The sequence below is a fragment of the Lutra lutra genome, chromosome 18, assembly GCF_902655055.1.
Source record: "Lutra lutra chromosome 18, mLutLut1.2, whole genome shotgun sequence".
NCBI classification, from domain to species: Eukaryota; Metazoa; Chordata; class Mammalia; order Carnivora; family Mustelidae; genus Lutra; species Lutra lutra.
In genome coordinates this window covers 25,392,769-25,418,869 of record NC_062295.1, presented here as the reverse complement: position 1 = coordinate 25,418,869, position 26,101 = coordinate 25,392,769, and the positions used below count along the sequence as shown (strand labels likewise).

The 26,101-nt window shown below is 45.0% G+C and overlaps 1 protein-coding gene across 3 annotated transcripts in view; it reads right to left on the bottom strand.

Annotated features, from left to right (window-relative positions):
• Positions 1 to 17,463, bottom strand: part of RABGEF1 (RAB guanine nucleotide exchange factor 1) — a 54,694-nt gene extending 37,231 nt beyond the window's left edge. For 2 of the 3 annotated variants that reach the window (XM_047714494.1, XM_047714496.1), the window contains exons 1-2: positions 17,352 to 17,457; positions 984 to 1,172 (exon numbers count right to left, since the gene is read on the bottom strand). In XM_047714494.1, coding sequence (XP_047570450.1) covers positions 984 to 1,162 — 179 coding nt within the window. In that variant the 5' untranslated portion in view covers positions 1,163 to 1,172; positions 17,352 to 17,457. Of the gene's footprint in view, positions 1 to 983; positions 1,173 to 17,351 lie in introns of all 3 variants that reach the window. The other variant, XM_047714495.1, reaches the window with a different exon arrangement.
• Between the last annotated feature and the right edge of the window lie 8,638 nt (positions 17,464 to 26,101).

Sequence of the window (26,101 nt, the reverse complement as noted above, 5' to 3'; positions counted from 1 at the left end):
GTCATTCTGAGTTCACCACAAACGCTAGCGAAGTGGTCACTCAACACACACACGGCTGATTAGACACACATAAAAACTAACAAAAGTTGTCCGAGTTCAGTCTGACTTTCTTTTATGGAGAAGTTTTACTGTTTCTAGGATGTTCTGGCAAAAGATTAACATCATGCGTGGTGTTTTATCCATCCCTGTGCTCACCAGCCATTCCATCTTCTACCACAGTCCTCTGTCTGGGTAATATAAACCACTTTTCACTAACAAACCCCATTTTATTTTTTATTTTTATTTTTATTTTTTTTAAGATTTTTATTTATTTGTCAGAGAGAGAGAGAGTACACACAAGCAGGCAGAGAGGCAGCAGAGAGAGAGGAGGAAGCAGGCTCCCCGCCGAGCAAGGAGCCCGATGCGGGACTCGATCCCAGGACCCCGGGTTCATGACCTGAGCCGAAGGCAGCGGCTTAACCCACTGAGCCACCCAGGCGTCCCACAAACCCCATTTTAAAGAAAAGGTTACATTTCCAAAATGCAACGGCCATGTATACAAATCAACAAGTTTCCACCAGTGTGTTTATCACCATGTTAGATGCCACGCTATCTACATTACAAGAATGAGGAAAAGGATGTTTGGTGAGAGCCACGTGCCGAGGACTGTGCTAGGGACACCCCAGATATAGCCAGAGTTAACCTGCACTATCAAGTATGTGTTTTGCATTCCTCCAGTCCCAGAAGCCTATTATCTACATGAGAGAACTCAGACTAACGCACTCTAAACATAAGTAATTATGGGACAAAGACGAAAATAAATAAATCACTGAAAGCTATTCATTAAATACTGACTGAGAAGAAAAGGGTAAAAAAATTCGTTTCTCTTAGTATTAAGCTGACGTGCTGATAGCTCGCCAGAGGAGAGAAAAGTAGATTCTGACAGTGGCGGAACTGCACATCCAACCGTTTCCCAGTTAAACACCCCTCTGTAGTCCTTTTACCGCTCTGCCAGTTCCCAGTCCTCCTGAATCTGCTTCTGCCTTGCTTTGTGGTACTCTTCCCTCCAGCACTTGGAGCAGAAACCCTGCCAAGCAGGGTTGCCATAGTAACCACATCCTTTCTTGCACAGGAGCTCGGACTGATCGACATGAATCCCTCGGCGTTCGGACTTAAGGCTCATCTTCTTCCTGCTAATCAAATAAATAAGAAGGTGATGTTGCAAATGAAGTCACTATCATTCTTCTATCAGCACAGCAATGAACAAACATGTGTCCACAATCTTCAAGCTATGAGGGGGGCAGGCAGGCTGAGAGGGAGGGAAAAAGAGTTTAAATAGAACAAGTTCCTGGGGTACCTGGGTGGCTTGCCTGGTGAAGCATGAGATCTTGATCTCGGGGTTGTGGGTTTGAGCCCCACACTGGGTGTAGGGATTACTTAAAATCTGGAAGGAAGGAAGGGAAGAAGGGAGGAAGGCTGGTCCTGACACAGTCATACTAAAGAAAACACTTCTTATTTCCTTCTCAATGATATGAAGAACACTTTAAGAAAGGACTTATATATTGGGGTGCCTGGGTGGCTCAGTGGGTTAAAGCCTCTGCCTTCGGCTCAGGTCATGATCTCAGGGTCCTGGGGATCGAGTCCCGCATCCGGCTCTCTGCTCAGCGGGGAGCCTGCTTCTTCCTCTCTCTCTGCCTGCCTCTCTGCCTGCTTGTGATCTCTGTCTGTCAAATAAATAAATAAAATATTAAAAAAAAAAAAAAAAAGAAAGGACTTATATTAGATTAAAAACCTAAATGACACATGAACCTATAAAACTCCTAGAAGAAAACATAAGGAAAAAACTCCATGACATCAGATTTGGCAAAAATTTCTTGGATATGACACCAAAAGTAAGGTAAGCAACAAAAGGGAAAATAGGCAAATGTGACTGTATCAAATGTAAGCGCGGCAGAAGAGGTCGGGCAGAGGGAGAGGGAGAAGCAGGGAGACCAACGTGGGGCTCGATCCCAGGACCCTAACTAACATCATGACCTGAGCTGAAGGCAGACGCTTAATGGGCTGAGTCACCCAGAACCCTGGTAACAAACATTTTTAACAACATTATCCACAGTGGCCAAAAGGTGGAAATAACCCCCCAAAAAAGTCCACCAACTGACAAATGGATAAACAATTGTAGTATATCCATACAATGGATTTTATTGGTCATAAAAAGGAATTAAGTATCGGTATATGCCACAAGATCAACCTTGAAAACATTATGCTAAGTTAAAGAAGTCAATGATAAAAGAACACATCTTATATGACTCCCTTCATATGAATGTCCAGAATCTATGAAGGTAAATCTATAGACAGAAAGCAGCTGAGCAGTTGCTTGGGACTAAGGGGCGGGTGGTGGTGGTGGGGGGAGAATGGGAATAAAGGAAACAGCTAAAGAGTGTGAGGTCTTTCTTTTGAGATAATGAAGATAATGAAAGTATTTTAAAGTTGGCTGTCATGATGGTTGCCACTGAATTGTTTGACCTTTAAATAGCTGAGTTCTGTGACATGGAAATGATGTACCTAATAAAGCTGTTCTTAAAATACGGGTATAGGGGGATCTGGGTGGCTAAGATGGTTAAGCATCTGCCTTTGGCCCGGGTCATGATCTCCAGGTCCTGGAATCGAGCCCCAGGTCACGCTCCCAGCTGAATGATTCTGCTTCTCCCTCTCCCTCTGCCCCTGCTTGTGCTCCCTCTGTCTCTGTCTCTCTCAAAAACGAATAACACCTTAAAAATTAATTAATTAATTAATTACAGGCATATTTTGGAGATATTGTAGGTTGGGTCCCAGACTATAATAAAGCAAATGTCGCAATAAAGTGAGTCAAATAAATGTTTTGGTTTCCCAATGTATGTAAATGTTAGGTTTATACTATACTGTAGTCTATCAGGTGTTTAATAGTATTATGTCTAAAAAAAAAGTACATCTTCAATTAAAAATACTTTATTGCTAAAAAAAAAAAAACCTTTATCGCTAAAACCTACTAACCACCATCTGAGCTTTCAGCGAGTTCTAATCACAGACCACAGATACCGTAACAAGTAATAATGAAATCATTTGAAGTATTCAAGTATTACCAGATCTTATGACACAGAAACACAAAGTGAGCAAATGCTGTTGGAAAAATGGTGCCAACAGATTTGTTCAGTGCAGGACTGACTTACACCTTCAATTAAAAAAAAAAAATGCAGTATTTGTCAAACTCAATAAAGCAAAGTGCAAGGAAACAAGGTATACCTGTCAAAATCAGGAAGGAAGGCAGAGTGGGAAGTCAGATTCAAAGAACTATCAGCTTTGATGGTGGACAGACTATAAGCCAAGAATGTGGGTGGCTTCTGGAAGCTGTGAATAACCCCTCGCTGACAGCCAGCAAAGAAATGAAGACCTCAGTGCTATAATTGCATGGAACTCAATTCTACCAGCATGAGTGTGTCTGGAAGCAGATTTTCTCCACAGCCTCTAGGTAAGAGCCCAGGCTGGCTGACTCCTTAATTCTGACCTCTGGAGATCCTTAACAGAGTACCCAACTGGAGTGAGCCAAGAGTCCTCACTCACAGAACTTAGGGATAATAAACGGGTGTTCTTCCAGACCGCTAAATTTATGGCAGTATGTTATGGCAACGACAGAAAACTAACACAAGCCTCCTTTCCATTAGTCTTCTTGGGGGCCTTTGCTTTGTGTTCCAGTGTCTAGAATGCTGTGCGCCCTGCTGTTCGCAAGGGGAATACTTCTTCTTTTTTTTTTTTTAATAAAGATTTTATTTATTTATTTGAGGGAGAATGAGTGAGAGAGAGCATGAGAGAGGAGAAGGTCAGAGGGAGAAGCAGACTCCCCAAGGAGCTGGGAGCCCGATGCGGGACTCGATCCTGGAAGTCCGGGATCATGACCTGAGCTGAAGGCAGTTGCTCAACCAACTCAGCCACCCAGGCGCCCACACGGGGAATACTTCTAATATGAAGACCGCAGCTTCCACGTCATGCTTCCAGAAAGGCCTCCCCCGGCAACTCTATCTCAAGTAGCACCTCTCCAACCTCCCCACCCTCACCTCCACACTGGCTCAGCATTGCTTCTCTCCATCCTATACATGTCTAACAAGGGAGGGAAAGGAAAGAGTTAACCACGCAGAATAAATTGCTAAAAAACAATTATGCACATTCTCAGAAGGGCCTGCTTATTATGTGACTGGCTCTTGGTCCGCTTCTAGGGGAATGGAGGTCTTGGAAGTGTCCTTGTGTTCTGTATGCGTGGAACTTCAAGCCGCACTATTCCGACTTGTTCCGACAGCTCATGCAAACAGTGATGTACGGTGAGCACCTGCTGTCTTTCTGGGGGGTCTGGAGCTGCATTAACTGTGGTCGGTCCTGAAGGCAGCCGTGCCTGTCTGACCAACCTTCAATAAAAACCTGGAATTCAAAGCTTAAGTGAGTTTCCCCGAACAGAAAACATCTCACATATGTTGCTACAATTTGTTGCTGGGAATTAAACACACCCCGTGTAACGTCTCCGCTGGAAAATGACTTGGAAGCTCATGCCCGGTATCCTCCAAATAAATAAATTTTATCTTATTTATAAATAAATAAATGTGTCTCTGTCAAGTAAATAAATAAAATTAAAAACAAACAGTCCTGTGAGTCTTCTATCAAATTACCAAAGCTGGGGGCAGTCTTGGGGACTATTGACACAAGCTATGATCATAAAGGGGTGGCATGAGGGAGATCTTAGTGGTAACAGAATAGCTCTGTATCTTGACTATGGTGGTAGTTACAGGAATCTACATACACGATAAAAAAAAAATGCCACAGAACTGCTAAACATGCACACAGTACAGAAATCAGTTTCTCGGTTCTGATGTTGCACTATGGTTATGTAAAATGCAGCCTTTGGGACAACCTGGTAGCGTACTACAGCATCTCTCTGTATTATCTTTGCAATTTTCTGTTAATCTGTAATTTCAAGTTAGGGAGTTATTAAAAATTCCACTTATAAGTTCAAATAACACTTATGATTGAACCAATGTGTATCAGTTAAGCATATCACTCAGATTATTTCTAAATACGGAAAACAAAGAGGGCAAGTGAATCTCCAAAGTACATGCCATGATTTGAAAGGCTATCCCAGTGGTGATGATAGCTCTGTTTCAGGGGGGCAAAGCAGGTACATTCAACACACCTAGATTACATATCAGAGCTATGTAAGCAGCATATACTCTTCAGTTAGGGAAAAACACAAGGGGATCAACTGCCTGAGACTCAATTCTGTCTTTCCCACCCCAAAAGACCTATCCCTCATTAGTAAAGCCATAATCCAGAGGCAAGTTACTACAGCCAGGAGGAAGGTGAGAGGGGCACATCAGTTCAGTAAAAATACGCTTTTACTGAGCAACCTGGGCATACAGAATGCATAATTCAATTGACCCATTCACATTAGGGAAGACAGAGTAAGAATTATCTCTATTTCTGAGACAGTTGAGATTCCTGTGAATTCTGCTCCAGAACTAGGATTCAATCTGGGTTGAGGTACCCCCCAAAACAAGGGCCAGAGGAGGTATGTCCGGGTGGTTCAATCAGTTAAGTATCTGATCTTGGTTTTGGCCCAGGTCATGATTTTTTTTTTTTAAGATTTTATTTATTTTATTTGACAGACAGACCTCACAAGTAGGCAGAGAGGCAGACAGAGAGAGAGAAGGAAGCAGGCTCCCCGCTGAGCAGAGAGCCCGATGCGGGGCTCGATCCTAGGACCGTGGGATCATGACCTGAGCTGAAGGCAGAGGCTCAACCCACTGAGCCACCCAGGCACCCCTACAGGTGCTCTTTTTTATGTTATCTTTTAGTCCTTGACTTACATATTATGAAGACATTATCACCGTTTTAATCAGACAATATTTAAAATCCATATCCAAATTTCACTTTTATATTATTAACTACATTGCTTCCAAAATGAATGTAAGTACCACACTGAGGGGGCTCCTGGGTGGCTCAGGGTACAGCATCAGACTCTCACTTGGCTCAGGTCACGATCTCAGGGTCGGGAGCCAAGCCCAGCCTCAGGCTCCAGCGTCCGCCGGAGATTCCCAGTCCACCTCCCTCTGCCCCTCCCCCGCCTGGGCTCATGCTTTCTCTCTCTCACAAATGAGTAAATAAATCTTAAAAAAATATATATCACACTGAGAATCAGTGGCAGAGTTCCAACGTTAAGTTTAACAAAACAAAGTATCCAAACACTAGCCTGCCCACTTCGAAATCAACCCATGAAGATAATGCGGAGTTTCCGCTGCGGAATGAGCAGAGCCAGCAGAGCAGCATTCTTCCAGAACAATCTTCCCTTGTGCGAAGTTGAAGTCGCACCCTCTCCCATAAGTACAATTAGGACTCCAACCTGAGCTTGCTACTCCCCAGGCTAACGACACAAACTCTACTCTACTTCCTACCATGCTCCGTCCTCCCTTCACTGGAAGCAGTCAATCCTCCCACGGTCAGTTTCTTGGGAAAGTAAATGACCAGATATTCCCTCTCTTCACTCCATTTAAACGAGCAACAAACTGCAGCACATTAGGTGGCTTCAACCACGAACAGCTTCTTTCCCTCAGAGGCACGCCGTAGTTTCAGCTTCGCGGCAGCCCTGGCACCTTGGCCTCACCCAGCTGCAGCTGCACAAAATGACACACACACCCCTAGGAGACGAGAACTACAGAAAGCAACTGCCTCCATTGAAAATGTATTTATTCAGATCCGTTAGACAGCTCAATGAAGTACATTATGTTCTAAGCCACTGAGAAGTCTCTTGTGTATAATAAAAATAGAATCCCATTAAACTCCAGAAACTTTCAAAAGTTGCTAAAACCATACCCTCCTGGGATGCCTGAATGGCTCAGTTGGTTGTACATCTGCCTTAAGCTCAGGTCACGCTCCTGGGGTTCCAGGATCGAGCCCCACATTGCACTCCCTGCTCAGCGTGGAGCCTGCTTCTCCCTCTCCCTCTGCCCCTCTCCCCCACTCATGCTCTCTCTTGCTATCTCCCCCCTCGAATAAATAAAACCTTAAGACAGAATAAAATAAAAAAACATAGCATCTGTTGTGGGTTGAATTATGGCCCCCCAAAAGACAGGCTGAACTAAATACTGCGGAAGAAACCTGATTTGGAAATCAGCTCTCGGCAGATGTAATTATAGAATGAGGTCATACTCATTAGGGTGGGCCCTAAATCCAGTAACTGGTATCCTTATAAAAAGGCCCTGAGAGGCACCCAGGTATAAAGACACAGAGGCCACGTGGTCATAGAGGTGGAAATCAGAATGATGCGGCAGCAAGCCAAGGAGCTACAGGGCAGCCAGAATTCATCTTCCCTATAGCCTTTGGAGAGAACATGGGCCCTGTGGACACCTTGATTTCAGATTTCTAGCCTCTGTAACTACGAAAGAATGAATTTGTAGAGCTTTAAGTCATCCTGCGCTAGTCTGTTTGGAGCACTCCTGGGAAAGCTACAAAAATCATCCAATAAGAATTATAAACAGTAACTGTAAACAAATAGTTGAAAGCAATGAGTTTTCCACAAGGTAACACAGAACTGCGGGTTCGCAGCATCACCTGGCTCTTTATAAACTGGTTAATCACGTATCCCAGTTCATGAGAACAGTCCTGGCTTCCATCTGCTATCCTAGCAGAAAGGCACCCCTTTGGGTCCTCAAAAATGACCTGCTCTGCACAGTAACTTACACAGTCATCGTATTCATGAACAAGCCTAGAAAACCCTCCTGTTAGTCCACCTTCAAATTCCACCCCGTTCAAATAACATCTGACTCCCCTTTTCCCACTGACAGAATAATTCTTTCTGGTTCGTACAGGATTTTATAAATACAGCTATTGTAATATGTTCTATTATAAAAGCTTGCTTACATGTCCATTCCGTGTTCACAGACACACAGCACAGTGCCCAGAACAGACTGACTAATCAACACACATTTCCTAAATTTATTGAATTATTTATTCAGAAGACTAAAAAATACCTATACAGACCATTTTTCTTTCATTTTTTTCCCCATATACACTCTCCAGGGTCCAGTGAAGGTAGAAGGAGAAAAACAGCAAAACAACTATCTTACGAAGCAGTTATTCTCAAATTTTAGCATGCAATCAGTATCACATGGAGGACTTATTAAAGCATAGAGTATTGGGTCCCAACCCAGAGTTTCTGATTCAGGAGGTCAGGGGCAGGGCCTGAGAATCCACATTCTTAACAAGTTCCCAGATGATGTGGCTAAGGACTACTCTTCGAGAATTAGAATTATAAAGTAAGCACAACAATTACTAGAAGACCAATTTCTTCTCATGACTTCCTTATTGGTAGGAGACCTTCTTTTCTAAACACAATGGAGTAGTTTGTGGCGACCAACAATCCTGCTGAGAACAAGGAAAGCTAGATACATGTTTAAAATCCATTATTTAAAGGCATCAGAAAATCTAAAGGAATCTAGGTGCCTCTGGATTCTGGAAAAAGAAACTGTGGAGAAACAAAGTGACATTCTGCAGTCACTTTTGGCCCAAGTGTATCGATGATTCTGGGACAAAATGATGAGAATACAGACTTACTTTAGGCAGAAGAACTACAAGAGCTTTTGGGAAAGAAGAAAGGCAAGACTCAAGGAGCCAAAATCCTAGTAAACCAGAGACAAAGAGAGCTGGGCTTAACATAAGGCTGGTTCCCCCTTCCCCCGACCAAGGCCCAAGGACATATACCAAATTTTGCAGCTGCAAAGAGAGGGCTTCAAAACCATACGGAAAACCTCTGAAAATCTAGAGTGGAATTTACAGGGGTGCCTGGTGGGCTCAGTTGCTGGAGCATACACCTCTTGATCTTGGGGTTGTAAGTTCAACCCCCATGTTGGGTGTAGAGATAACTTAAAAATAAAATCTTTTTTGGGGGCACCTGGGTGGCTCAGTGGGTTAAGCCGCTGCCTTCGGCTCAGGTCATGATCTCAGAGTCCTGAGATCGAGTCCCGCATCGGGCTCTCTGCTCAGCAGGGAGCCTGCTTCCTCCTCTCTCTGCCTGCCTCTCTGCCTGCTTGTGATCTCTCTGTCAAATAAATAAATAAAATCTTTAAAAATAAATAAATAAAATAAAATCTTTTTTTTTTTAAAGTGGGGGGGGGGGCCTGGGTGGCTCAGTCGTTTAAGCTTCTTCTGCCTTTGGCTCAGGTCATGACCCCAGGATCCTGAGATAGAGCACCTGAGTGGGTCAGGCTCCCTGCTTAGCAGGGAGTCTGCTTCTCCCTCTCCTTCTGCCCCTCTCCCACTGCTTGTGCTCATGTGCTTGCGCCCACCCATGCTCTCTCAAATCAATAAAATCGTTATCAAAAAGTGGAATTTTCAGTAATCTCACTATTCTCAAGAAACAAAGATTACAGTATATATGCCACCAGGGGAAGAGACCCCTGTGAATTCACTACCCTACTAGTAGGAAGCCTTGGATGACTACTTGATAGTAGTAAAGGTAAACCCAGGGAAACAAAGCCTTATCAATCCAGCAACACAACTTTGACCATTAGCTCAGTCCCTAATAGGATTAGGTGATAAGCCCCTACTCAAAAGGGAGGAGAGATTTCCTCTCTGAAAAACAAAAAGAGTACCCTCTGGAGCTTCATTTTATTCACAACACCCAGCATTTACATAATTAAAAACCAAAAAGAAAAAAAAAAAGACAATAGAAAGAGATGCTCAGATGATCCAGACAATGAAGTTAACAGAAAGACTTTTAAATAGATACTTATTTAAATTCCCTATTTTTTTTTTAAAAAAAAGGTGAAAAATAGGGGCGCCTGGGTGGCTCAGTGGGTTAAAGCTGGGATCGTGATCCCGGGGGTCTCTGCTCAGCAGGGAGCCTGCTTCCCACTCTCTCTGCCTGCCTCTCTGCCTACTTGTGATCTAAATAAATAAAATCTTTTTTAAAAAATTAAAATTTAAATTAATTTAAAAGTGAAAAACAAATTAAAAATAGGTGAGAAAAAGGGGAAAGAACATATTTTAAAAATGAAGAATTTTAAATGAGAATTGTAATCCCTAAAAATCGAAATGAAATGCTAGACCCGAAAAGTATAACTAAAACTAAGAATTCAAAGGGTAGATTTAAGAGTAGACCAGACCTAACAGAAGAGAGGATTAGAACTGGAACCCAAGTCAATAAAATACACCCACACTGAAGCAGAAGGAAAAACGAATAGGAAATACAGTGGGGAGTGTAAAGAGAATCAGGGACATTGTGGAAAAGTCTATGGAGTACGTAACTGAAGTTCCTCAAAAGAAGAGGAAAGAATGAATAAGAACCAATATTAATGAAATTTTTAAAACTGATAAAAAGACAACTAACAAATCCAAGAAATTCTGTGAACCCCAAAGCAGAAAACACACACAGAGATACAGCATACTTAGCAGCTGATAATCAAAAACAAAGAGAAACTTTTGAAAGTAGCTAGAGGAAAAGAAACACATTATTTTCATAAGTGGGACAATAAAACTAAGAGCTAAATTTTCAAAAGAAATCATAAATGCCTTAAGACAACAGAATGACCTATTGAAAGTGCTGGGAAAAAAAATGCCCCCCCCCCCCTAGAATGTGGTGTTTAATAATTGTTCCCCTTAAAAATAAAGGCAGAGTTGGGGCACCTAGGTGGCTCAGTCAGTTAAGCGTCTGACTCTAGATTTCCGCTCAGGTCATGATCTCAAGGTGGTAAGATCAAGCCCTGTGTCAGGCTCCACGTTGAGCCTGTTTGGGATTCTCTCTCCCTCTGTGCCTCGCCACACTATCCCCCCTGCCAACCCACTCACCATCATTCATGCACACTCTCTCTAAAAGTAAAAAATAAAAATTATAAAGAATTCATTACGGGCCTACTAGCATTAGAAGAAATAGGAGAGAGAACTCTTCAAATGGAAAGAAAAATCTGTCTATCCCAAAGAGAAAGACAAATAAGGAAGGATCAAAAAGTAATGGAAACAGTAAACATGTAAGTAAATACACATAAATATTGATTTCAAAAAACAATCATTTCTTGTGGGTCTTAAAATAAGTAGAGGAGCGCCTGGGTGGCTCAGTGGGTTGGGCCTCTGCCTTTGGCTCAGGTCATGGTGTCAGGGTCCTGAGACTGAGCTCCACATCCGGCTCTCTGCTCAGCAGGAAGCCTGCTCCCCCCGCCCCGCCTGCCTCTCTGCCTGCTTGTGATCTCTGTCAAATAAATAAATAAAGTCTTTTAAAAAAATCTTTTAAAAAGCACTTAATTCTTCTTCTCCAAATATAGTTCAAGCTTTGACTGAAGAATGAAACTGACATCTTTGCATTACACTTACATAAATGGCAGACTCACCATCGTAACCCTTAGTGGTTGTGTTTGGGGCTGGAACTTGGCTGGGCTTAAAATCCAACCTCCTGATCAGTTTTTCTGTTAGAATCTAAGAACTTTAAACGTCAAAGAATCTTAGCTTATTTCTCAAGCACTACTTTAAACAAAATAAGAAATAAGTTGAGATTTTTATTTTCTAATTTACTTATTCAATTACTAGCCCTACGTACTAAGAAAGCAAAAGTTCTTATTTCTCCTCTTTTTTTTTTTTTTTTTTTTTTTTGATGGTCTACACAGGGATGGGAAAGTTCTTCTTGAAATAAATAGCCTATACCCTCTTGTGGGTAACAACAATGACAAAAAGTGTCTGCAATTTGTTCCCAAGTACGTCCAAGAACAAAAGCAGGCTCTTGGAAGAAACCAGTGTTTACATACAGTTGCTATTCAAAGAACTTAAATATGGAGCAGTTTTAGCATATGGGTATGAACGTACTTTGCCATCTGATTAATCTTCGTAAATGATACTTAAGATGTGTCCGCCCATGACTGTACAACATTTGAAAGCCTAGACAAAAAAACCCTACACTTACCACACTACAACTACAATTGCAGTGGCTACTTAATTTATACAAATAAAGATATAACTCAACTCGCTAAGTAGAAGCCAAGCATATTGCTTCCTGAGACACTAATTACAATGGATTTTAGACATTTTATCTCATCAGCATACAATTCTGTTTTTTGTTTTCACATTTTTTTTTTTTTAATTTGGATTCTTCTTGTAATATCCTATTCAAAACTGTGGTCACTAGCCCAAGTCATTTTTCAGGAACATGTTTAAAAAACAATGTCAAAAGCTCTATGGAAATGCAATTAAGGAACCACTAAGTTACATAACTACATTTAGGCAACAACACTTCCACCTCTTGTTTACTGACTAAAGATGAATAAGGATGTTCTTGATTCTGCAGTTTCATAAGCTAGGTCATAATTTACAATATACCAAAGGAACTGTATTAGAATACTTCAAAAAAATAATTTGGAATTACCTGAAATAGCTGCATGTGAAAATGCACAATAACTAATGGTTTACTCAGGCGCCTGGGTGGCTCAGTGGGTTAACCCTCTCCCTTCAGCTCAGGTCATGATCGCAGGGTCCTGGGATTGAGTCCCGCATCCGGCTCTCTGCTCAGCGGGGAGTCTGCTTCCAGCCGCAACCCCCCTGCCTCTCTGCCTACTTGTGATTTCTCTATATGTCAAACAAATAAATAAAATCTTTAAAAAAAATAATGGTTTACTTAACTGTACAACTTTCGTGCAATACACTTCCTAATGAAACGGAATGACAGTTAAGAACACATACACCTTGCAATGGCATTACAACAAAAGCATAACTTAAATTCATCCCATATCACAGCAGTGTTGGGGCACCTGGGTGACTCAGTCAATTACATGTCTGCCTTGGGCTCAGGTCATGATCGCAGGGTCCTGGGATTGAGCCCTGCATCAGGTTCCCTGCTCAGTGGGGAATCAGCTTCTCCCTCTCCTTTGGCTGCTTCCCCTGTGTGTGCTCTCTCTCGGTCAAATAAATAATAAAATATTAAAACACACACACACACAGAGCAGTGAAATCATCAGCTATGATGATCAAATGTGAATATTTGGCTCCTGGATGGCTCAGTGGGTTAAGCCTCTGCCTTTGGCTCAGGTCATGATCTCAGGGTCCTGGGATAAAGACTGGCATTGGGCTCTGCTCAGCAGGGAGCCTGCTTCCCCCTCTCACTCTGTCTGCCTCTCTGCCTCCTTGTGATCTTTGTCAAATAAATAAATAAAATCTTAAAAAAATAAAATATGAATATCAACCTCTTTTTCTAGAATGGTGCACTATTTTTATAAATATTATGGTGGCTTTCCTGATGTCAGGACAAATTCAGAGCCAACAGAAAGAAAAAATATATGTATTTTCGGTGCAAACACATGAAAAAATATCCCCACTTTGCCAATCCTGATGAATGCTTAGAAGACCCCCCCCCCCCCCCCCAGCTTTACAGACTATGACCAAAAGCCTTAAAAGTTGCAGCTCCCTGGGGCGCCTGGGTGGCTCAGTGGGTTAAGCCTCTGCCTTCGGCTCAGGTCGTGATCCCAGGGTCCTGGGATCGAGCCCCACATCAGGCTTCTGGTCAGCAGGGAGCCTGCTTCCCTCTCTCTCTCTGTGCCTGCCTCTCTGCCTACTTGTGATCTCTGCCTGTCAAATAAGTAAATAAAAATCTTAAAAAAAAAAAAAAAGTTGCAGCTCCCCAAACATTGTCTGGATAGAAAGATCCCAAACTGTTCAAGGCCCTTTTGTAACAGTGGGTTCCAACACTTGCCACGTGCTCACTCTATTAACTGTGTGTGTCTGCTCTCCCCTTGGGAGTTCACAGTCTGGTCCGCAGCAGGTACCACAAAGCCATGGCTAAGTGTCGGCCGCTGGCTTGGTCAGCCTGCCGGAGCTCAGGTCTCCACCACCTCTTGTACCTGAAACAAACTCCTGCGCGGAGCCTCGTTTCTCTGTGTCTTCAAGGAGGAGAAGGGAGAAGACAACACTGAGATCACACAACTGCAGGACTTCCTACTCACACAGTGCCTGGCCTGTGCTACCACGGATAAATCTGATAAATCCGAACTACTGTTACTTAAATAGGCAGTTTTTTTGGGGGCGCCTGGGTGGCTCAGTGGGTTAAAGCCTCTGCCTTAGGCTCAGGTCATGATCCCAGGGTCCTGGGATCGAGCCCCGCATCGGGCTCTCTGCTCAGCAGAGAGCCTGCTTCCTCCTCTCTCTCTGCCTGCCTCTCAGCCTTCTTGTGATCTCTGTCTGTCAAATAAATAAATAAAATCTTTAAAAAAAAAAAAAGGCAGTTTTTTAGCTCGAGCAAAATACAAATATATTAATTTTCTAGACACTCCATCTAAGATGAATGGATCTGTTCATATTAGTAAATAAATTATAGGCCTGGACTTTTCAAGCCAACGTTCTCTATGCCCCAGCTAACAGCCCGAACCTCCTTCTAGAAATGGCTGGGTATTCCCTAAGCCCATCTCTATGTGGAGGTGAGGTGACTTTCATTCAAGCATTCATCCTCGTCAGACGCTTCCACATTCATAACGCTGATGAAAATAAAGCACGCCTGCCAAAAACATGGCTCTGTGGTGAAATCATATACAAGAACAACATACAGAGGTACTCGAGGAACTTGTCGGGAAGCAAGACCCTAACCCCACTGCTCTAAGTCTGTCCCAGAAAGCGCCACTGAGAACGTGCTTATGGAAGGTGACCGGAAGAACGGACGATCCCCACTGACTTATCCAGATAGTCTAAAACAGACGCTTAAATTAAATTAGTGTAGAAACCTAAGTACTTAGATCACATTATCTCGCCAGCACCAGAACTGCTTTCGCTGAATTACATTCTGATATTCTGTCATCAACCTTCACAACGAGGCAACAAAGACTTCTAACTAAAAATAAAGCACAACACAGTCCTCTGAAATGCTGTTATGCCCTTAAAGGTGTAGCTGAGGAGTCTGTCAGTACAAGGAGTCTCAGAATCCAAAAGAGAAATTGGCCTTTTAACTTAGAGTCACTGAACTGTGCGACCGATTATGCTTCTCTCTGAACTGGCTGCTAAAAAGCAGTCAAACTTGAGGCCCTCTAACACGTACTTAACCCCGTCTAAGTGCTTTGTGTACACGTCCCCGTCCACCTTAATAGGATCTTACAGATGTGTTTGCATCTTCGTTTTTCTCCCTCGGTGCTAAGTTCATCACCCCCTTACTTCTGTATGTTCTCAGTAACAGCTGTATCTCTGTAAGCCGCTACCAATGCTTTCTGGAAGAAGACGTGACCTAAGTAGATGACACGCTCCACTTAAAAACATTGTAACAGTAAGGTATTTTCTTCTATTAATGAGCACTTTATGAGTTCAACTTGTAAACGCATGACCTTTTTTGTAGTACAAAAGAAAAAAAGAAAGTGCTTTTGCAAATATTGTGTCTAAAATTAGGAAACTCTAACAACAGGAACTACAAAAATAAAAGTTTCATTATGTATTTTTCACTCTGGAGCACCCGAAAATTACAAATATATCCCATGTAAAAATCCCCCAAAAGTCATTTTTAATTTTAAAATACAGGCCAAATCACCAGAAATGCAATTATGGTTATTTATTCTGCTTGGGAACTGAAGAGACTAGCTTCAAAACACGGTTCATGAGCTTGCTGACCATCTCCTTCTGAGCTGCCTGTGCCTGGGGTACAGGAGGCCGCCAGCCACACCTTTAGGTGAAGCAGCACAGAACTGAGAGACCCAAAGGCTCCTGCTACGCTCCTGCTTCAGGGATTCCAGCAGTCTCCCCGACGTCATCCGAGGAAAATAAAGCTTAAGAATCTCAGTGTGCACCGTCTCACCCATTCCTGAGCTCACACTCTGCGGCTAACTCGCCACCCTGAACTGCGCAGCCGTCCGAGTCACGGATGACAATGACAGCTCTTCACCCCTGGTGACCGCACACGCGCAAGCCACCAGAAACATGGACACTGCTCTACCGCACAGTAAGGATCACGGCTTCGGCCCCAAGGAGCTTCATCAGACACAGGAGCTTCACCATCTAACTCGCAAGCAGCACCGAAGTCCAGCCTTTCCCCGAGGCGTCTCAGGAGCTTCTCCCGAGTGCCAAACAACACCTAAGTTACTCATCAGGGGGTGACGGTGAGCCACCGCGTGCCTCCCGAGGGCGCGTCCACCGCCACCCAGTCCTCTGCAGGCACCGCCGACTCGTCCCGGCCCCGCGTCCCCCCACCCCCGCTCGTCTCCCCGGGACCCGGTCCTCGCGACCCACACCGCGAGCTCCCCGACGGGGCCCCCACCCTCCGGACCTGCGGTCGGCCCCGGGGCTCCGTCTCCGCTCGGTCCGGACGTGGCGCGGAAGGACCTTCACTGTCCCTGACCCGCATCCCGTTCGGAAGGCGAGTGACCCCTCCAACCCCGACCCCGTCCGGCCGTCCGCGCAGAGACCGCGACCTCTGCCAAGCTTCCGCCGCGCACCACCGCCTGGCCCGGCCCCCCGCCCCGCAGCTTCCTCGGTGCGAGTTTCCAGCTCACAGACTTTACACGCAGCCCCGGGGTCGCGGGGAACGGCCAGACGCGGTTTCCAGACCCACAGTCCCGACCCGCAAACCGGAGCACCCGAGCCACCGCCCTCCACCCCAGCGCCGTGAGGCCGCGACAGGCGCGGCGGCTTCCGCGTTCACCTCAGGGCAGGACGAACGCAGGACCCAGGCCGACGCGGCCGTCCGTGACCCTCTAAGCGCCCCCCCGCCCGCCCGAACTTCCGCGACGGCATCGCCCCGCGGTCCTCCGAGACAGCTCGCGAGCAGGGGCTTCCCCGCCCGCCCCAGGCCCCCCGCCCCCGGCCGCCGGCGAAGTCGGGACAGGAATTCGAGGCCCCGCACCGGGAAAGCCCGCACGCCCCCCCGCCCCCGGACCTCTCCGCCCCCAGCACCCACGCGGGGTCGGAAGCCCCGGCGTCCCGGCCCGGCGGGGCTGCGACCCGGTCTGCGCCGTCCACGCGGATGGGCCCCCGAGCGGCCCGGGGCCCGAGCCCGCAGGGTCCCCGCAGCCTCCGCGCTGGAGAGCGAGAACGGAGCCGTCGCGCGGGGCGGGCGCCGGGAACGGCAGGCGCGTGTACGTCGGGGCGCGGCCGGGCCCGCAGCAGGCGGCGCGAGCGCCCGGAACGCCCGGAACGCCCGGCTGGGCACCACAGGCTTGAGACGGCCGGTGAGGGCCGCGGCGCCCGGGGCTGGGCCCGACGGCGGCTGGACGCGCCGGAGCGAAACGGCCCCGGCCGGGGAGGCGGCACGGGCGGATGACCCAGCAGCCCCCGCCCGGACGGCGCCTCCGCCCCGCCGCGCCGCCCGCAGCCGACAGCCGCGCAGCCCCCGCCGGCGCCCCAGCGCCCCATACCTGCGCTGCGGCTCCACGGCGTTGGGACCGCCGCCCTCCGCGCCTCGCTCGAGGGGTCCCCGCTCCGCCAGTCCGCGACCCGCCCTCCGGCCGGCCCTCCCTCCCTCGCGCCCCGCCCCCGGCGCCGCGAGCGCCCGTCACGCACGCACGACGTCACTTCCGGTCCCGGCCTGCGGAAGGAGGAAGTCGTCGCGGCGCCGCTCTGGGCCCGCGCTGGGCGGAGCGAGGCAGAGGCGGTGCCCGCGGTGCCCTGTCGGGCGCGGGGGCGGTGTCGAGGCAGGCGGTCGGGGCTGGCTGAGGAGCGGGCGCTCCGTCCCCGTGCCCGCCTGCCGCGATGCTCGCCGGCCCTCGAGGCCGCCGCCGCGTGCTCGGGAGCCGGACGCCGCCGAGGCCGCGCACAGCCGCCGCCGCTCCAGCAGCGGTCGCCGGGTCGCCGGCGCGCGGGGAGCGAGGCCGCGTGGGAAACCGTAACCCTGACCCTCTCGGTGCCGGGACTCCTGGTTTCCGAGGTCCCGGCCCGGAGGGAGGTCGGCTGGGCCGGAGGCCGTCCTGACGGCATAGCGGCGCCGAGGCTCGCGGACCCGGTCGCTGGGAGGCCGCGCCGTCCGGGGCGTCCCGTTGCCGAGGCCCCGGGTCAGGAGCGTCGGGCCCTGCGGCCGCCTCGGTCTGCTGGACGCCGTCTGCGGGTCGCGGCCCAACGGAGGGGACGGAGCTGTGGCATCACAGACCGGCTTCGCTCCTAGCTGCCCTGGTGGCCTCGGACAGGCGCCCGGTCGTCCCCTGCGGACCCCAGGCGGCCTAGCTCCAGGTTGTCCCCGAACGCGGGCGGAGCGCGGCCCCCGTAGACGCGGGCTCGTGGTGGAAGGTGGGTGAGGGAGCGGCGCTGGGAGCGAGCCGGCGCCTTCGGAGGGGACCGGTCGGGGGGGAGGGCGTGTTCCCGGCAGAGGGGGTCTCCGGTCTGCGCCGCCGAGGACGCCCGCACCCCGCGCCCCGCTCCCGGTGGCCGCACGCCAGCTTCGCTTCGAGCGCGTTTTCTTCTCTTTCCCGGTCACGCCCCAGAAGTGGCCCCGCCGCCGCCCCGCGGCCGCGGCCCTCGCCGTCCCCTCGTCTGTCGGACGTCGGTGCTGCCCGCCGGCGCCCGGGTCTGGGTGCGCGTGAGCCGCAGGCGTCCGTGGACTCCGGTTTGTGTGTCCCTCGTTGGTCGGTTACTTCCCAGCCACGAACCCTCCCCGCGTGTCCCCTGTGCCCGGCGAGGACCCGGGGAGTGTCGGACCTTCCGCAGGGGAGGCGGGGGGCCGGCGAACGAGCTCCCGGGAGCGCAAGAGATGGAGATGACGCGGGGAGGGGAGCGTGCGGAGCGAGCGTCTGCGGCCGCGGAGGGGAGAGCCCCGGCCGGGAAAGGGATTCGAGCGAAGGGCCAGGGAGCTCGTCGCGCGGGTGCGCAAGGACCTGGGCAAGGTGCTCGGTGCGGGGACGGGTGCGGGAGCGCCCTCGACGCCTCCCCGCCGTGCAGCGCAGCGGAGTGAACTGGGGGGAGGCAGGAGAAGGGATCAAAGGTAACGGACACAGTGAGTGCGGGGACAACCCCTCGGTCAGCGTGGGAGGGAGCCAGAGAGAGGGCGCTGGTGGGTAGGACGTGAGTGGGACAAGCTACCCGGTTTGCTTCTCTCTCGGAGACGGCGGGGTGGGAGGCTACTGGAGGGGGGCCCCAAGGTTCTATTTAACTGAGGAAGCGATGTTTTAGTTCTTGAATTTAGTATGTATGATATGTATATGGATATTCACTGTATTTTTAAATTTCAATTTGTGCGACTTTTGCATGTGAATTTCTTTTGATATTTATTTATTGATTGATGGAGGGAGGGAGGGAAAATCTTAAGCCCAACTCAGGGCTTGATCTCACAAGGCTGAGATCCTGACCTGACCTGAAATCAAGAGTTAGACGCTTGACTGAGCGAGCCACCAGGTGCCCCTTTTGCATATGAATTTATAAAAATCAGTCCCATTGGAAAAAGTGAGGATAAAAAAAGGCTAAAAACTCATCTTGGAATCAAAAGATTCAAGAATCAAAGATTCATCTTGGTTCAAAAGAAAAAGAGCCAGCAAAAGGAGAGTGGGAAGAAAAAATAGAAGAGGAAGACATACAAGAGGAATAATGTGGAAGAGGAAAGACAAAGCAAAAGGATTGATGGGAAGAGTCAGATTGCATAGAAAGGTCAGATAAGATGACTCTACCCAAGAGAAATGAAAATGTATTAATAAAAGTGGAAAAAAGCAGGCATCCTTGTTCCTGATCTTGGGAAAATGTTCACTCGCCATTGAGTATGATGTTACCTCTGGGTTTTTCGTATATGGCCTTTATCATGTTGAGGACGTTCCCTGCTATTCTTAGTTTACAGGCTGTTTTTTTACTCATGAAAGGATATGATAGTTTTAAAAACTTAAATGTTTATTGAAATATAGTGACATAAAATTAACAGAAGAATGAATTTGGATCCTTACCTAACACCATATACAAAAATTAACTCAAACTGGATTAAAGACCTAAATGTAAGATATACAATTTAGAAGAAAACACAGCTGAAAAGCCTCATGACATTGTATTTGACAGTAGTATCTTATGCAACACCAAAAGCACAGGTAATAAAAGGAAAAAACAAAAATTGGACTTATCAAAATTTAAAATTTTTGTGCACTAAAGGGCAGTCAACAGAATACAAAGGTAACTCACAGAAGAAAATATTTGCAAATGACTTATCTGATAAGGGACTGTTACTCTTAAAACTCAACAACAAACAACCCAATTACATGAGATTTCTTTCCATTTCCTTGTCATCTTTGTTTTCTGCAAGGTTTTAAAGTTTTCATTGTACAAATCTTTTACCTCATTGATTAAATTAATTTCTAAGTATTTTATTCCTTTTGAGGCTATTATAAATGGAATTGTTTTCTTAATTTCTTTTAGGTTGCTCATTGTTAGTATATAGAGGGGTGACTGATTTCTGTGTGTTGATTTTGTATTACTACATTGCTCAATTTATTCTAAGTTTTTTTCTGTAGAATCTTAGGGTTTTCTACATACAAAATCACTTCTTTGAGCAGAAATTACTTTTTCCTTTCTAACCTGGATGCTTTTAACTTCTTTTTCTTGACTAGTTACTCTGGCTAGAACTTCCAACACAATGCTGAATAGAATTGGGGGGGGGGGATGAGCATCTTTGTCTTATTCTTGATCTCAGTGGCAACACTTTCTTATACCGTTGAATAGAATGTTAGCCGTGGGTTTTCATATGTGGCTTTCTTATACTGAGTCAGTTTCACTCCATTTCTAGTCTGTTGAGTGTTTTATCATGCATGTGTCACAAGATTTTTCTCTCTCAATTGAGAAGATAAGGTAATTTTTTCACCCTTAATTCTCTTTAGACCATCTTTGTATTCTAGGACTATATCCCACTTGGCCACAATATATAATCCCTTTGATATGCTGTGGAATTCAGTTTATATTTTGTTGAGAATTTTTGTATCAATATTCATAGGGGATGTTGATCTGTAGTTTTTGTTTTCATTTTTGTTTTTTCCTATAGTGTCTTTGTCTGGCTCAGTATTGGGGCAACAAATGAATTAGTGAGTTAGAAAGCATTCCCTGCACTTTCAGTTTTTTGGGAAAGTTTGAGAAGGATTGGTATTAGTTCTTTAAATGTTTTGTAGACTTCTCCAGCAAAACCATCCAGTCCAAGGCTTTTCTTCATTGGAGGGTTTTTGATTACTGATTCGACCTTGTCACTAGTTACAGATCTATCTGGATTCTCCATTTCTTGGTGATTCAGACTTGGTAGGTTTTCTCTTTCTAATAATTAGTCCATTTCCTTTGGTTAATTTGTTGGTGTATGTATGTTCATAGTATTTTCTTATCATCCTTTTTATTTATGTAAAGTTAGTAGTAATGTCCCCTCTTTAATTTCTGATTTTAGCAATTTGAGTCTTCTTTCTCTGACATTCTAGCTAAATATTTGTCAGTCTGGCTGATTGTTGTTGTTGCTGCTGTTTTTTAAGATTTTATTTGTTTATTTCAGAGAGTGAGAGAGAAAGCCCCAGCAGGAATCAGGGTCAGAGGGAGATGGAGATGCAGACTCCCTGCTGAGCAGAGCCTGAGCCAAAGCCAGATGCATAACCAACCCGAGCCATCAAGGAGCCCCAGTTTTGCTGATTTTTAAAAAAAATTTTGGTTTTGTTTTCTATATTCTCTTTTTATCCTATTATTTCACTTTTCTCCACTCTAATGTTTATTTCCTACTCTTTGCTAACTTTGGCTCAGTTTGTGCTTCTTTTTTTTTTAGTTCCTTTAAGGTGTATGGGGGCACCTGGCTGGCTCAGTAGGTGAAGCATGAGACTCTTGATCTCAGGGTCATGAGTTCTATCCCCACATTGGGTGCGGAACCTACTTAAAAAAAATTTTAAGGTGTTTAGTTAGGTTACTGATTTGAGATTTCTTAACTACAGATGTTTGCAGGTAGAAATTTCACTTAAGCACTGCTTTCAGTACATTCACTATGTTTTGTATGTTGTGCTTTTATTTTCATTTGTCTCAAAATATTTTCTAATTTCCTTTATGATTTCTTCTTTGACTTCTGGTTATTTAAGAGCATTTTAAAAAATTTTTCAATTATTTTGAGTTTTCCTTCTGTTACTGATTTCTAGTTTTGTTCCACTGTAATTAGAAAAGACATTTTTATGACTTTTCAGAATTTATTAAAATTCATTTTCTGTGGTGATTATGTGATATGATACAGGTTGGCTAACGCTACTGATGGAAACATTTGCAGTGCAGAAGCATATCAAATCAACACATTGTACACCGTAAACTTACATGATGTTATATGTCAATTATATCTCAATAAAGCTGAAAATTTTTAATTAAAAAAAAAGACTTGTTTTCTGGCCTAAAATATGTTTTACTCTGGACAGTGTTCTGTGTGCATTTGAGAAGAATGTGTGTTCCATTATTGTTAGGTGAAGAGTTCTATATGTATGTCTGCTAGGTATACTTGGATTATACCATCATTCAAGTACTCTCTTTCCTTCTTGATCTTTCCTCTGGTTGTTCTATCCATTATTAAAAGTGGGATAATGAAGTCTCCGACTATTATTGTAAAATTGTCAATTTCTCCCTCAATTTCTCCTTGTTTCATATGTACTTGGTGCTCTGATTCAGATGCATATATGCTTATAATTGTATCATCTTGTTGGATTAAACTTTTTTTCTGTATATAATGTCCTTCTTGTTTCTTATAACCCTTTTTCTAATGTAAAATTTACTCTAATAATTGCATGGAATACGTTTTTCCATCCTTTTACTTTCAACCTCTTTGTGTCTTTGAATCTAAAGTGAAACTCTTTTGGACAGCATATAGATGGAGCTTTTAAGAGAACATACTCCGCAAGTCTCTGACTTTTAATTGGAGAGTTTCATCCATTTACAGTTAAAGTAATGACTAATAAAGAATGACTTCTGCCATTTTGCTAGTTGTTCTCTATATGCTATATATTTTTTATTCCTCAATTCTTTCATTACTGCATTTTTAATATGCACTTGTTTTTCTGTAGCCTACCATTTTGATTCTCTTTTCTGTATATTTTAAAATTCATTTTCTTAGTGGTTAGCTTTGTGATTGTAATTTGCATCTTAAACTTATAACAACATAGTTTGAATACCAACTTATTTAAAATTGCTTATATTCTGTATATATACATCTCTGTCCCCTTATCTTGTTACTGTCACAGATTTCAGCTTTAAAAATTGTATGCCTGGGGACGCCTGGGTGGCTCCGTTGGTTAAGCAGCTGCCTTCGGCTCGGGTCATGATCCCAGCATCCTGGGATCGAGTCCCACATCAGGCTCCTTGCTCATCAGGGAGCCTGCTTCTGCCTCTGCCTGCCATTCTGTCTGCCTGTGCTCGCTCTCTCTCCCTCTCTCTCTCTGACAAATAAATAAATAAAAAATAAATAAATAAAATTGTATGCCTGTTAACACAGGTTTACAATTAATGACTTACGTTTGTGCCTTTTAAATCATATAGGTAAAGTCTTTTTAAAAAAAGATTTTATTTAGGCACACCCGGGTGGCTCAGCTGGTTAAGCAGCTGCCCTCAGCTCAGGTCATGATCCTAATGTCCTGGAATTGAGTCCCACATTGCTAACTTGCACAAGCAGAGGGAGCCTGCTTCTCCCTCTGCTTGTGCTCGTGCTCTCTCTTGGATTAAAAAATAAAATAAAATAAATTATTTTGTTTATTTTAAAGATTTTATTTATTCATTTGAGAGAAAGAGAGGATGAGCAGAGGAAAGGGGAGAGGGAAGGCAGACTCCCTGCTGAGCAGGGAGCCTGATGCAGAGCTGGACCCCAGGAGCTTGAGATCATGATCTGAGCTGAAGTCAGATGCTCAACCGACTGACTGAGCCACCCAAGCACCCCAACACTGGCTTTTACATTTACCTAGGTATTTACCTTTCCCAGTGTTCTTTATTTCTTCATGTAGCTTCAGTTTACTGTCTAGTGTCATTTGCTTTTCAATCTGAAGGATTCCTTTGGGCATTTCTTACAGTGCAGGTCCACCAGTAGCAAATTCCCTTAGCTTTTGTTTATCTGGGGATGTCTTAATTTCTCCTTCATTCTTGAAGAGGAGTTTTGCCAGATATAATCTTTTTTAAATTAATTAATTTATTTTTAAAAGTAATTTATTTTAGAGAGAGAAGGAGGGGGAGTGAGAGGGAGTGAGAATCTCAAGCAGGCTCCATGCTGAGGACGGAGCCCAATGAGGAGCTCAGTCTCACAATCCTGAGATCACGACCTGAGTCAAAACCAAGACCTGGATGCTTAACTGACTGTACCACCCAGGCACCCCCAGATACAGAATTCTTGGTTGACAGGTTTTTCTTTCAACTCTTCAAATATGTCAACCTACTGCCTTCTAGCCTCCACAGTTCCTGGTAAGAAACCGTTTGTATTCTTTTTGGGATCCTTTTTATGTGATGAATTTGTTCTCTCTTGCTTTCAGGATTCTTTTTTCTTTGGCTTTCTACAGTTTGATTATGTTTCTTGGTGTGGATCTCTTTGAATTTATCTCACTTGGAGTTTTTAAGCTTCTTGAATTTGTATATTTGCCCCATTTATCATTTGTTCAATCTCTCCCTACACGCACACACATACACACATACACACATAGTTTTCCTGAAGAATGCAACTAAATTGCAGAATCATGCTTCTTGACTTCTGTATATTTCAGTGTGTATTTCCTAAAAACAAAGATACCCTCTTAGATGAGATGAGATCAGGTGCATTCAGGGTGGTACAGCCATAGACGAAAGATACCCTCTTAGAAAACCAAAGCAGAATCATTTAAAAAAAGGAAATTAACATTGATAAAATCCTACTGCTTAATCTACACCCCTTACTCAGTTTTCATCAATTTTCCCAAGAATGGCCTGTATAGCTATTGCTTTCCCTGGTCCCAAATCTAACCCAGGATCATTTAATTGTCATGTCTCTTTAGTCTCCTTTAATCTGGAATAGTTCTTCCATTTTTATAAATTGTCTTTCAAGTTCTTGAAATTTTTGAAAAGTGGAAGATGGTCAATCTAAAGAATGTCCTTCAATTTGGGTTTGTCTAATGTCTTCTCATGATTAGATTCAGGTTATTCATTTTGGCAGAGAAATCATATAAATAATGTGTCTTTCTCAGGACAGGCCTTTTGGCTAATGTTGACTTTGGTTACATGACTCATGAGGAATCTTTCAGATGTCTACACTGTAAAGTTACTATTTTTACCTTTGTAATTAGTTATTTGTAGGGAACCACTTTGAGACTATATTAGGTCCTGTTTTTCTTCAGCTCATCAGTTTTAGAATCCATTGATGATTCTTGTCTAAGTCAGTTATAAATTTGACCATTGCTAAATGTAGATTTTTCCAAACCCCATCCTTTCCTTTATATTTGTTAGCTGACATTTTACTGTAATTAAGAACTTTCCAGGGCACCTTGGTAGCTCAGTCGGTTGAGCCTCCCGACTCTTGGTTTTGGCTCAGGTTGTGATCTTGGGGTCATGGGGCTGCATAGGGCTGTAAATGTCGTGCACAACAGAGGCAACATCTCTGCCTTCAGAGAGCTTATTTAAAAGGAAATACAGACATAACAAACAAGATAATTACTATTGGTAATAAATGTGATAAAGGAAATAAATCAGGTGACGTGATAGATGGTAATGAAAGTGCGCTTTAGATGGCATGATCAGAGGTTCCATTTATTCTGTGACATTTGAGCTGTTATGTGACATTTGAACATAAAATAGGAAAGTGAGCCAGCCCATGAGAAGGGTTGGGGGAAGGGCATTCCTGGGAGAGGGAATGACAATCACAAAAACCTGAGGCAGGAAGTGGAAAAAAAGGCCAGAGCAGAGATGGGAAACAAGGAGCAGGATGGTGAGAGGAGGCTGGGGTGCATAGGATCCAGATCAAACACGGTAGGACCTTACAATCCCATTGTAAAAGTGAAGGGTTTTAAGTGAGCATGCTGTAGGATCTAATCATACCCTTCAAGACTATTTTGGAGAATAGATTGGTGGGGTAATCAGGGGCTAAATTAAGCGAAGAAGCCCTTGTAGTAACACAGAGTGAGAGACAATGGTGATTCTGACAGGTGAATTTTTGATGTTTTCAAGATCCATCCTGAAGATATATCCAAGACTTGGCGATGGA